A 14,363-nucleotide genomic window follows, 5' to 3' on the forward strand; every position below is an offset into this window, starting at 1 on the left:
GACATTAGGGGAGTTGAGTTTGACACCCCTGTTTTAAAGAGAAACGGAAAGTTTGAAAGAGCAACAATCTCCACACCGTTGTGTCAGCGCTGCAGTATGGTCTGGCTACACCACCTGTCTAATCTGGGACAGGGGGAAAAATGCAATGGCTTGCTTGGATTTCTTTAGTCCAATCACAATGGTTCCTGGGCGGCAGTAAGCCCAGATAGCAGAGATAGAGAGGAGATAGAAGGGAGAGACACGCTGGAGGTCAGGCTTTATCCCAGCAATGCCAAACACTAATAAATGTTGGTTTAAAGGTCCGATATTCTGCTCATTTTCAGGTTCATACTTTTTTTCATATTTTGTGTTTTCTACTAGAACAGGTTTACATGCTTTAATGTTCTAAAAATACTGTCTGTATCAAAAATTGCAAGACCAAGTTTAGATACGTTGCGATGCTTACTGTACATGTGTTTATCAGCAAAGATGGTCTATATGGTCAGCTTTTCAGGGGTCTTCCGCATTTGCTTTCTCGGAGTCTGCATCGTCAATTGCAGCCGGGGAATGACTGTAACAGCACTGTAGCGGAACTTTCTACCTATATGTTGTCACGGCACAATCTTTCCTATTGGCTCGCCAGGCTGAGTTGGATGTGGCTTTCCTGCATCACAGAGCTGCCCATCAAGTTGTGTTAATGTTTTTCCGCGTCTTGCATAGTGGTGTAAAAAAAAATCGATACACTTGAGTATCATGATATTTTTTTTTGCAATACTGTATCGAGTTTCCAAAAGGCAATATCGATTTATTTATTTATTTATTTTTTTAATTATAGGGCTTGGGCGTCGTGACGTCATTACTTGGCGTAGCCGCCATGTTGATTGCCTCCTTTACCGCTACTCGGACTACTGCGCCCTGTTTATAGACACGCTGTTATCTTAAAAAGGCCAACATCACGCTATGGTTGCTTTCAAGTAAGCAAAACGATGCTTTGAAAACATCTGTTTCGCTGGAAGGGCAAGGGGTAGCAACAGGACAACAGGACAGAGACTGACAGGTCCGATGGAAGGGCTAACGTTAATGTTATGAGAGTATTCAAATACGGGATATTTTACAGGAAAATACTAAAACGGGAAGACAGCGGGAAAAGAGCTCAAATACGTGAGAAACCTGGAAAAAACGGGAGGGTTGACAGCTACTAACTACACTTTTAATAAACGGTATTTTAGCATCGTAAAATGCACTTCATTCAAAGTCGACAGAAACAAAATAAAACTATCAAAAGCCGTTTTGGGTCGTCTTTTCACTTATCCAACCATCACAACTCTAGTTTTGGTTGAAATAAACACATAGTTTACCGATTTATATGTGAAAATATGATGGCTCTATACACGCTAAAAGTATTTTTTCAAAGCTTTTTTAAATGGAGTCTGGTGGGGTTAGCGCTAGCGACTTCAGAGCTGTTTCTGGTCAAACAGAAAGGTCTCAAAGGTCTATCTCTGAAGGGATCCTTCCTATAATGTTGTCAGACACTTAGAATATTAATCTGAGCCTGTCAGCAGCAAAACAAGCACTTTTGTGAAGGTAAATACAAGCTGGACAATTGCCCTAATAACTTACATTGTAGCTTGTTTCGCCACTGCCGACTGCAGCGATCTTACTTAATACTGGAACGATGTCAAAGATTGTTGTTCCCATCAGTCACTTAAGTTTTCTCTAGCCTCATTTATACAAAGTCTAGAGAAACATCTATTTTAATTTAGGTCTCAGAGTTGAATGTTTATACTGGTTAAGAACTCCACCCACATTCGTCCTAAAGAAAAATATAAAAGGAGACCGCACCCAGCAGAACAATAGTGCCTATTGTTGGGTTTTTATCATATGGGAGAAGTCTGTGTAATATTAATCTGTGATGTAATGTGTGTATATAGTATATGTTAGACACCTGTGCTGAATGTATTAAGACAGGGTGGAAACAAAAGTTGGAAACAGACTCAAGACATCTTGCATTGAGTTTTGTCTGACATGGAAAATTCACTGAAAAGAGCCCGATTGTGTCCCTGCGTATTGTCAAGCTCAAATCTTTATCAAAGTCACTTTCTCTGAGACATTCAGGAGCTGCAGCTCGTTATTCCACTCAGTCATGTCGACTGTCCCCAAATTATGGCGCAGGCGATAAGCACCAGGACACCTTTCCTGCAGTCTGTCCCCATTTCCTGAGGATTAGATGGCGTCTAATATTTTCCAAGATAGCTCACTCCTTTCGTGCCTGTGACATAATGCAACATATGAACATCTGGGATTAGTTAGCCATGCTCTGCATATTCTTTTTTTTTTTTTTTCCCCATCACACGGAGGGAGGGAGGTGCTCTGTGCTTTTTGCATAGAGACGCTGTCCACTGTGTAAACCTGCTGATCCCAGTCTAACTTACTGTTAAATAAAAGAAAAAGAAAAAAAGGCTCCTTTTCCAAACGAAGAGCACTGTTAACCCACTAAAGTCTTTACAGGCTTTTGATGAAAGCTTACAGAACGAAGTGGCAGGTTTTTTTTCTTTTTCCCACATTGTCAGGATGTAAATCACTTTGGTTTACAGGTCAGTAATTGTATTTGAAGAAAAATACAGAAAGACCAGAGTCAAATTTAATACACTTCAATTGTTTACTTTCATTTTGAATGTAACAAAGGTGTCTACATACTGCATTGTAATGGTGAAAAGTTACAAACTGTCTTTTCAGTTTTGCCGTGACATTTCTGTAAGACTCATTGAGTGTAAGACTCCTCCCGGTTGCTATGGATGAGCTTCCAATCTGCACTGCATTCTGCTGAGACTCCTAATCAAATAATAACTGTTTTCAACCTTTACTTTAATCTACACTGAACTTTTATATTACCCTTGAAACGGCATGCTTTCATCCTGTTCCATGCTTCGATGAATTTAAAGCAGAAAGAAACAGATCATTTCGTTGAAATGGATCAAACCGGCTGTCACAAATACGTATAGTAGACTAGTCTCTTTTCTTTCTGACACACACACACAGATAGCTAAACACACATGGTTACATCAAAATGATTATTTGCATGAAACCCTTTTGTTAGAGGCCGTGGGTGATTGAGCAAGACAGTGTGCAAAGCTTTTCCCTGACTCTGACATATTTTTGTCCATATATTGATAGACAGAGCATATGCAGTTACTTAGTGTCCCAATTCATTTTTTTACTCTAATGTGCACAAAGAATAGGCCAGCTGTGACTCACATTAGGCTGGTTAAGTACGGCATGGAAGACAAAAGTTGCAAGAACAAGTTCAGATACGTTGCATTGCTGTTTCAATACGGTTACTGTACATGTGTCTATCAGCAATGGTTGTTTTTCTAACCTTAAAAAAAAAAAAAAGACAATTTGATCATCGGCAATAATAATAGTACAAATAAAAAAAATGCATTTATGTTGTATAAAACAAGGTAGAAACGTTATAAAAAGAACAACTCAAACACTATTGCATGCAATTGCTCAACATTCAAGTGTACAAAAACAGATTTTTTTTCAGATTTTTTTTTCTTTTCTTTTTAGATTCTTCTAAATCATCCTTAATCGTATGTGGAAAATGTGCAACATGAGTGTTTCTCTCATCAGAAAAAGATAGGAATGTTACACAGGCCCATTGTTTAGTGTCATGATCATTTTGAACACGATTGTGCTGCTTGTACAGAGGCATTAGTACGAGCTGTTGTTCCTCTGCTTGGTCAGGATTCGTCCAATCGCGCGTCCGCACGGAGGGGACAACAGGGCCTGAAGCAACTCTGAGGACGCTGGAGGCTGAATGTTTTTTTTTTTTTTTTTAAGCCAGCCTGCATGACCTCATTTATAGGGAATTGTCTGTGTAATTCAAGCATCAGCGATTGCAGTGTCGGGGCTAAATGTGTACAAAAGTCACTGTAGACAAATAGCTGAAAACAAAGTCCTCACTGCTCCACTTCACAAGTCTGCCACTGAGCGTGGCACGAGGCGCCCGCAGGCACTCGTAAGTACAATCAAAGATGGTCATGTGCTGACTGTTCGTGCATATTTTTTTTTTGTTTTTGTTTTTTTTTTAAATCCTGTCCCTGTGTGTGCTCACAGAGCTCTACAGGCCAGGGCGAGGCGGTGGACGGGCAGGTGGAGGGGCTCGCCCCGGAGGAGGTCCCTGTGGAAGAGGAGGCAGGGAGCCAGTCGGGGAGGCGGGGGGCAGAGGGGTGGGTGGTAGCGCTGGAGGGTCGGGTATGTGCAGCGTGGTCAGAGGAAGAGCCCGGGTGGGAGGTGGCGTATAAGGGGGAGGCGTGATGGGAGGGGAGGGAGTGGCGGACGTGGGAGGAGGTGTTGGAGGCAGCAGTGGAAGGGCGGAGGAGGAGAACGTCGGAGATGATGGAGGGCTTTGGGGGCTCGGTGGGAGTGTGCCCTGCGGCGGAGGTGGACTCCTGCTGGGGGGGTTGTAGATGGGGGATGGGTGGTGGTTGTAGTCTGGGTGGGGAGTAGGCGGAGACTTAATGCGGGTGAAGTTCATGCATCTGCCCTGAAATTTGAAAACAGACCAGACTTTAGAGGAACAGTTTGTGATGATGAACAACCTACCGTATATGAACAACAGAGATGTGTTTTCTGTTTCACTTAAAGGGTCATTTCGCGGGGGGTTTTCCAACCTGGACCCTGTTTTGCCATGCATTGGTGTCTAAGTGTAGCCTAGAAATCGAGACGCACCCTAGCGGCAGCAAATGTAATTTGCAGCCAGGGTCAATTAGCAACTCTCCGTTCGCTTGCGAGCTGGAAAAACCAAACTCTAGTCAGGCCAATCACATCGTGTATAGAGTCGGTGGGCGGGCTTAACATAATAACGGCAGAATTGAAACGGTTCTGTGTGAATTCCCTGCTACTTGAAAACAAAGAAGATGGCTGCTGCTGCTGGTGAACAGCGGTCTTTGGAATCGGCTTTGGCCACGACTCTGGAAGACTTGGAGTTAAGCTTTTCTTTGAGAAAAGAACAAAGAACGGCACTGAAGTCATTCTTAAAAAAGGAAGATGTGTTCAGAGTTTTGCCGACCGGACACGGCAGAAGTTTAATCTATCAACTCGCGTTGCTCTGGTTGGTTAGAGCGCTGTCCTATTGCGTGCAGAGGGAATTTGAAAGACAACCATTTATCCTTCCCCTCGGATTGAGCCCTGCCAATGGTGTGTTCCATTGTCAGGTTAGTCTAAGTGACTAAATTGTACAAAAAAATCTTTTGTTTAACCAGAAACAGCCCAGAAATTGCCATCGCCCAAATCGTTCCACTGCGATCCATCAACCAATGTGTCCCTAAGCAAGACACTTAACCCCTAGTTGCTCCAGAGGCGTGCGACCTCTGATATATAGCAATTGTAAGTCGCTTTGGATAAAAGCGTCAGCTAAATGACATGTAATGTAATGTTACGTCCTACTTCTGTACCATCTTTGTTGGGAGTCGCACATGCGCAGTAGCTAAGTAAGGCTCACAATTGCTAGCTAGCTGTTTCTCTAACTGCAGTCAGTACAAGGCAGGATTAGCCGGGAGACTTCTTCTAAACGAGGGCGCACTTCCAACTTTGCATGGAATATCTGCAGAACAGGGACATGTAAGTAGTTTTGTAGATTATGGTGAACTTGTGTGTGTTGTAGCAGTGTTTTGCCATTAAGAACGAGGGGGCTAACCGCTAGCATGGTTTAGCCCCCTCGTTTTGGCTAGTGACGTAGAAAACCCTGCCGATTTTGAACAGCTCGCCTGGAGACTGAAGGCAGTTTGGATGGATGTTTTTTTTCTCCATAGTTTGTATGCGTGTGTAAGCACCAGAGACATTTTTTTCATAATAAATAAACTATACTTTTAGTGTGTATAGAGCCAGGATATTTCCACATGTAAATAGGTGAATTAAGGGTTTGTTTCAACCAAACCTGAGTATTTATCAATTAGTGATCAACTACATTTCTTTTTACACTGTTTTTTGTGTAATCAATTATAGTTTTGAATCGTGGCTCCATGTGTTAGCAGTGATAGTAGAACCATGTTTATCTAATGCCAAACTTACTAAAGTGGGCTGAGAATATTTTCAGACATTTTCTGAAATGTTCTGTAGGACTTACTATCTAATTTGTCATTCACGTTGACCGCTGTATGTAATGAATATAACTGTTTGCTTCTCATTATGCCTCTTTGGTCAAACATAATTGTTTTCATAGTCTGTAGCTTCGAAAACATCATTACTGAAAGAACTTTGCTTTTCAAAATCTTTTTATTTGACAAAACACTCAACTTTTCCTCTTTGACGACTGAATTAGTCTAAGATATAAAAATGTCCCTTGCTGCTTTCTGTTACAATCCACGTGGACCGATGACTACGGCAGATGGTAATGTGACTCCTATAGTCCACACACACCTATATGACTGCGCTTTAATGTCAACAAATCCTCTATAAAATGAATGCTGTCCTGTATTTCTCAATCACAGGTTTAGTTAAGGGCAATTATTCGAATTCTCTACTCAGGCTGACAAAATAACCTGCCACCACTCTCCTGCTGTCCAAACCAAAGTGAGGTCATGCAAGAGAGAATATTATATTCCAGAAACAAGCTACACCCCAGGAGCAGCTGCACTGAGGGGATCAGGGAGACTGATAAGGGGTGACAGCGCTGCTGCTCTGTTCCTCTCATTTACCAGCGGGGCGAAATGTGACAAAACCAGATAATATACATACATACATACTGTAAACACATACATACATACATACATACAAGGTAGGTTTTGTTTCAACATTGGGTGCGACACGTTATAACTGGGGGCTCTGGGGGTCTTCCCCCAGAAAAGTTTCAGTGTCAAACACTTCATTTCCTTCACTCTAAGAAATAAATACGTAAAATAACAAAGGTTCTGGCAGCTCATTACCTGGATCTTGCCTCGTAACTAAAAACGGTAATTCTATGTGTCACTACAGTTAAAATGCAGAACAGCTTTTGTTAGGCCTTTATAAAATTCTGTCATACAAAGCTGCTCAGTTAGTAAACTTCTAAAATTGTTGAAAAGAAATTCAAAAAAGCGGACAACTCAATTCAAACATCAGAAAAGGCGTCACAAAGGTCGAAAAAAGCGACACAATTTGAGGAAAAAATATTCTAAAATGTCGTAAAAAAGCAACAAACGTTGGACTAAATCTCCCAAAACCAATCATATTTTTTGAGGGAGACAAATCTACCTCTTCTAAATATTGGGGGGGGGGACATATCCCCTGCATCATCCCCGAAATCTAGGCACATATACATACGTACATACAGCAAGGAAAGAACAATAAACAACCTGTATTTGTTATTCCTATAGTGCCATAATAAGTAATTTCATCTTGGTCTGAATCAGCGGAAGTACATTGACGCTTTGCACCTCACCTTCCTCTCTGTGTGTCGCCGTTCGCTTCAGGAAACAACAACTTTCGAGCTAGCGAGCTACACGCTGAAAATGGCAAGTTTTGAAGAAAATTTGGACTGTGCAACAAGGCAGGCCTGCTTGGTTCTTTCGGGGGAATGATTGTAAAGATATACAGTATGTAGAATATGCTTACAGCATTTTCTATGAGGGGCCGTCAGGGACATTATTCAGAATTACCTCTCACAAACACATGTGAAATGCTCTTACATACACTACTGAAACACTCTCACATAAACAACTGGAAGATTATTCGCTCGCACACACTACTGAAAAACTCTCACACATACAAGTGAAACGCTCTCATATACACTACTGAAACGCTCTCATAAACACTACTGAAACGCTCTCATGAACGCTACTGAAATGCTCTCATAAACACTACTGAAACGCTCTCATAAACACTACTGAAACGCTCTCATGAACGCTACTGAAACACTCTCATAAACGCTACTGAAACACTCTCATAAACACTACTGAAACGCTCTCATGAACGCTACTGAAACACTCTCATAAACACTACTGAAACACTCATAAACTCTACTGAAACACTCATAAACTCTACTGAAACACTCTCATAAACACTACTGAAACACTCATAAACTCTACTGAAACACTCTCATAAACACTACTGAAACACTCTCATAAACGCTACTGAAACACTCTCATAAACGCTACTGAAACACTCTCATAAACACTACTGAAACGCTCTCATGAACGCTACTGAAACACTCTCATAAACTCTACTGAAACACTCATAAACTCTACTGAAACACTCATAAACTCTACTGAAACACTCTCATAAACACTACTGAAACACTCAAACTCTACTGAAACACTCTCATAAACACTACTGAAACACTCATAAACTCTACTGAAACACTCTCATAAACACTACTGAAACACTCATAAACTCTACTGAAACACTCTCATAAACGCTACTGAAACACTCTCATAAACACTACTGAAACACTCTCATAAACGCTACTGAAACACTCTCATAAACGCTACTGAAACACTCTCATAAACACTACTGAAACGCTCTCATGAACGCTACTGAAACACTCTCATAAACTCTACTGAAACACTCATAAACTCTACTGAAACACTCATAAACTCTACTGAAACACTCTCATAAACACTACTGAAACACTCAAACTCTACTGAAACACTCTCATAAACACTACTGAAACACTCATAAATTCTACTGAAACACTCTCATAAACACTACTGAAACACTCAAACTCTACTGAAACGCTCTCATAAACGCTACTGAAACCCTCTCACGCGCAATACTGAAACGGGAATTCACTTTCAATAGTGTATATGAGAATGTTTCAGTATAATGCACAAATCTGTTTCAGTAGTGTTTATGAGAGCGCTTCAGTAGTGTTTATGAAAGCATTTCAGTAGTGTTTATGAAAGCATTTCAGTAGTTTTAATGAAAGCATTTCAGTAGTGTTTATGAGAGCATTTCAGTAGTGTTTATGAGAGCATTTCAGTAGTGTTTATGAGAGCATTTCAGTAGTGTTTATGAAAGCATTTCAGTAGTTTTAATGAAAGCATTTCAGTAGTGTTTATGAGAGCATTTCAGTAGTGTTAATGAAAGCATTTCAGTATTGCGTGTGAGAAGATTTCAGTTGAACAGGAAGGCAGTTTGGTGTAACAGTAAGGTGGCTGGGAAAAATTGCCTTCCTGTTCAACTGAAATCCTCTCACACGCAATACTGAAATGCTCTCATAAACACTACTGAAACAGATTTGTGCACTATACTGAAACATTCACATATACACTATTGAAAGTGAATTCCCGTTTCAGTTGTGTATATGAGAGTGATTCAGTATTGCGTGTGAGAGCGTTTCAGTAGCGTATGTGAGAGCGTTTCAGTAGCGTTTATGAGAGCGTTTCAGTAGCGTATATGAGAGCGTTTCAGTAGCGTTTATGAGAGCGTTTCAGTAGCGTTTATGAGAGCGTTTCAGTAGCGTATATGAGAGCGTTTCAGTAGCGTATATGAGAGCGTTTCAGTAGCGTTTATGAGAGCGTTTCAGTAGCGTATATGAGAGCGTTTCAGTAGCGTTTATGAGAGCGTTTCAGTAGCGTATATGAGAGCGTTTCAGTAGCGTTTATGAGAGCGTTTCAGTAGCATTTATGAGAGCGTTTCACTTGTATGTGTGAGAGTTTTTCAGTAGTGTGTGCGAGCGAATAATCTTCCAGTTGTTTATGTTAGAGTGTTTCAGTAGTGTATGTAAGAGTATTTCACATGTGTTTGTGAGAGGTAATTCTGAATAATGTCCCTGACGGCCCCTCATAATTTACTCTCTACCTGGGACGTTTTGGGACCGATTGGTGGGATTGCTGTGGAAAAAAATGCAGGTATTTCACTAATTGGGGAACGGTCTGTGAAAGCCATGTGATGGCAATCCCGGTCCCTTTTTTAAAATGTACAATCGGCAAGACAGTGAAGTAATCTGAACATCTTTTTCAACTTTGAGGGTAATGGCTGCTCTTAGATCAACATATCTTACTCAGGGGAAGATGAAGCAGTACATAAACTCTTGCGGGTGAGGGATTATATACAGACTGTCCTCAGACTCATTTTTTCAACACAGATCCCACAGTCTCACACTACACGTCAGCTGCCAACAGTAGAGGTCATCGCACTGTTACACACACACACACACACACACACACACACACACATACTACAGCTGGCCTTTGAGGAATTACATTTGCCTTTCTATAATGACTTCCCCAGACGTCTTTACGTTGCAGAGCACTGTAGTCAGCCGCTGCAGCCTAAATCCCAACTCACCGCAAGGTTTCCCATGAGCCTCTCTGCTGCGAACACTTCACTGCTCACAGCTGGTCCATTTTCTCAACAAAAAATTCTCATAATTTGCCAAATGCTAATGCACTGCCAATGCCTTCTATCCGTCGGTAAAATACAGGCTGATTGAATGTTTTTTATGCCGACCTGTGTAGCTTTTTTTGAGTTCTTCTTACCTTGTCACCCGGATGAGGTCTCATTACAGACACGCGGTCGTAGCCTTTTCTTAAAAGTACCCACAAAGCATCCAGTTTGCTCTATGGAAAAAAAGAAGAAATCAAACTTTGAAATCATTACAACAATCTTACCGTTTATTCTTAAGATCAGGTTTCTGGCGTCAACCCGTTTGTTTTCTCTCTTGGTCATGCTAAAACACACTTCCCCACTAGCTGCAGCGAAATGACCAGCATTATCCGATTCACAGCCACTTCCCAGTGACAAACTTAAACGATTTCAGTTCATTGTGAACTAACTCTTCATAGATTTTAAACACAGCAAATACTTTGAGGATAAGAGCAGAAAATGCAGCTGTTTTTCCTCACAAAACTGCTGGCTGTGCAGCCCTGCTCTCTGGAGGTCAGTCCAACAGAAGTCTGGTTTCTATTAGCAATCCCCCCCCCCCACTGAAGGCTTCGGAGTGACTCCTTTAACCCCATGCTGCTGGCCCTGGAGGAAGGGACCGTGTGCCGGTAGTCACCTAAGCATTATTACCTTAACACATCTTGTGCTTTCACTAGGGCATTTTAATAATGCTAGAACTTGCATATCCTCAGCCAGATTAACATGAAGTAATTTGTAACAGATGGTGTTGTACTTTATGCAGTACACATGCTAACAGCTGAAAACATCTTTTGTCCCAGCAGAGCTACGATTAAACAATCATGAATGCTTATTTTCTCATCGTTCATGTTTGTGCCATTATTAGTTGTTGTTCACATAATATTGAACATTGACCTTGTTCCGAATATGACAATGTTCCAAATTTAATACGGGTCATGTAAACAGCATTTTCTGTTTGGATATTCAGAATAAGGCCTTTTTTTTCTCAAAATTTAGCATTTTTTGATTAAGACATGTGGGATATGCCGGTATTATTCTGGGTTTTAGAAGCATTCTTTGGACATGTATACAGGGCGTTCAGAATCTGCGTCTCAATCAGGGTTTTTACTGCAGTTTGTGACAGTTTACGGCCTCTTGCCTGTTTTACGGCTTACGGTCAGCTAGGGTTGGGCATCGAGAACCGATTCCTACTTAAAAATCGTTTCAAAAATTACGATTCCATTGGAATCATTTCTTTATTGGAATCGTTTGGAATCGTTTAGAGGATTTGGTTTCAAATCCGATCATCGCTTCCCAAGTTAACATGCGCAAGTTTTGGTTTCCGTAGCGGCCAGGCACTTGTTGTGTTGCAGCCTTGGAGCACAGTAAGCAGCGCTCTAGTCTGGCTTTATTTTACGTTGAAAAAGCTGTAAAACTGCAAACCACCATTGAATCAAAATAAAACGTTCCTCTTATTTGTGAAAATAGGCATGTGACCCATTTCAACTCCACCCCTCAAAGAATCGGAATCGAGAATCGACAAGAACCGGAATCGAAAGGAAGAATCAGAATTGGAATCAGAATCGTTAAAATCTAAACAATGCCCAACCCTACAGTCAGCTCAGTGCGTTGCTATGGTTGTTGGAAACAAACCAATCAGCTGACAGTTTGCAGGGCTGTGGTAGAGATGCATGGCCAAAAGAAAAGGAGAAACACAGCTATTTTTAAACATTATCAAAAACTTTGATGTCAACAGGTTTTTGGATATGCACAAACATCGCAACGCCAACCTTTTTAAGAAGCTGGTTAGAGGAATAAAAGAGGGATGCTGTGATCGTACGGTCAAAGAAGTCTGCCACCGGTGGAAAACTTAAAAAAAATAAAATAAAAAAAATAAATCCTATTTATGCACGGCTGCATGTAAACCGAAATATTAGTGGAAAAGTAGTAGCCATGTAAGCAGCTTAGCCGGAAAGAATATAGTCTTTTTTGTAACATAAAGAATCTAATGTGCATGTAAACATAGTCGGTGTTGGTCCTGTACCTTGATGGGTGAGTACCACTTGCGTGGCCCCAGGGGTTTGTGCATGCCGTTGTTGAGAACCCGCATGGGGGCCTCCACATACTCCTGTTCAGGCATCTTCACTTTGGCGTTTTTGGCCTTTTCCAGCTTTGCTCCTTCTTCGGTGGAGCCTTTCTCACCCCAGCGGACCTGATAACAGAGAGTATGTACCTTTTAATGTTTTACATCATCGGAAAACTTTGAAAAAAGTGTTCGAGAGTGTTTAATTGTGAATGTGTCTGACTTGTAATTCATAGACGAGATGCTTCATTGCAGCGTGGGTGCAATGGAAGTTTGATTGAAAGCTCTAGTGCAGAGATATTCAACAGGGGGTCCGTGACCCCTAAGGGGTCCTCAGAGTAAGTGCAAGGGGGCCGCCAAATTATGTTAAAAATAACTTTTTGAAAGTTTCTTTTTTCAAAATATACAATAATTTGAATCCAACATATTAATAGCAAAGATAAATTGGCCTATTTGTGAAATTAAATCGTTTAATTTACACATTGACGATAAGCTTACTATACAGTAGGTAAGGTAGCCACTATGGTAGCCCTACAGTTGGGTTAGGGATTCACTGTGCCTTCCACATGTATGTTTAACATTAAAACATGACGTATTAGTATTCATTCATTTTCATCCATCCGGAACAGTTTAACTTGCAACTTTTTTTGCAACAATTTTTAGGCCTTTATTGACAGGTCAGCTGAAGACATGAAAGGGGAGAGAGAGGGGGAATAACATACAGCAAAGGGCCGCAGGTCGGAGTCAAACCTGGGCCCGCTGCGTCGAGGAGTATACCTCTATATATGGGCGCCTGCTCTACCAACTGAGCTATTCGTGCGCCCAACTTGCAACTTTTTAAAGAGTATGTGTTAGAAGGATAAACCCCTTGAGAGAATTACCGTATGTGTAGCTACAGTAAAAATACAGAACATTTTCTGTTATTTAAAATTCTCTCAGACAAAAGCTGTCCAGTTATAAACTTCTGAAAATGTTGAAGAAAACTCCCCAAACGTCGGAAAAAGCGACAACGAGGACTTCTATAATCTCCCAAAACCCTCCGTGACCAACAAAAGCTGTCGCAGCACAAATTATACAATTTGAAATGTAAAAAAACAAAAATACAACTGTGAATCACTTCTATGAATAATTTCTGTTAAAATACACAGACATACAGCTGTTCATACACAGATGTTTCTTAAAGTGCAGTGTTATTTGAACTTTCTGGAAGTGTGAGATTTGACTTGATCTCACCTCCATCCTTTTGATCCCCCCAACTCCTCGTCCTCCGTAGTAGGAGGCGTCTACAGTCGGCCATTTCTTCTTAGGGGCTTCAAAGTCTTCATCATCCTGTGGGAAAGTGACAGGAAGTGGAATTAGTGATATATTTCTTAAATAGGCCATTTGACAGGCTAGCTATAGCAACCCGTTCTCACTCCGAACTCGTAAAATACGCACGTTTGGACAGTGGCTGTCAGCGTCTGAAGCGACAAAAAAAGCGTCCTTCAGCATGTTTGTATAACGTACCGGGGAGAGCAGCAGCTACACGGGGTTTAGCGAGTAGTATGTAAGGCCGAAATTCCGTGCAGGGAGGTTGGTTGGGGGGGTGGATGGGTCAAACACAGGACTTTCACCCAGGAGATCGGGGTTCGTCTCCTGCGTGGTACCTTTCCTAAAGTGGCTTTTTTTCTTTAACCGGACTGTTCTTCCCGCGTGTCACGGAAGCGTAAGCCCACCCACGACCTTTTCCTTAACATAACAGCGTCAAAAGGGACGCCAATAGTCCCGACCAAGCGCGTTTAGATAAAGCGCGTTATGTGACGCTAAAGGAGACTGTTAGTGTCAATAACAACGACAAAGGCCCCTGACCAACCGTCCGTGTTTTAGGAGATGGGAGTGAGAATCTGTTGGCTATAGTTACAATGAACCCTTGTGTTGTCTAACCGTCGACCTGCAACTTTTTGTTTTTCTGGGTCAAAATTTAAAACTGAAATTG

General features: G+C 41.4%; 1 protein-coding gene across 1 annotated transcript in view; it reads right to left on the reverse strand.

Moving 5' to 3' along the window:
• Nucleotides 1–2,619: 2,619 nt before the first annotated feature.
• The window catches only part of LOC116053883 (anthrax toxin receptor 1), a 42,674-nt gene continuing 30,930 nt past the window's right edge, over nt 2,620–14,363 (reverse strand). Inside the window, exons 15-18 of the mRNA XM_031305096.2 lie at nt 13,622–13,717; nt 12,350–12,517; nt 10,443–10,523; nt 2,620–4,528 (exon numbers count right to left, since the gene is read on the reverse strand). Coding sequence (XP_031160956.1) covers nt 4,103–4,528; nt 10,443–10,523; nt 12,350–12,517; nt 13,622–13,717 — 771 coding nt within the window. The 3' untranslated portion in view covers nt 2,620–4,102. The remainder of the gene's footprint in view (nt 4,529–10,442; nt 10,524–12,349; nt 12,518–13,621; nt 13,718–14,363) is intronic.

Source organism: Sander lucioperca, chromosome 2, assembly GCF_008315115.2.
Source record: "Sander lucioperca isolate FBNREF2018 chromosome 2, SLUC_FBN_1.2, whole genome shotgun sequence".
Lineage (NCBI taxonomy): Eukaryota > Metazoa > Chordata > Actinopteri > Perciformes > Percidae > Sander > Sander lucioperca.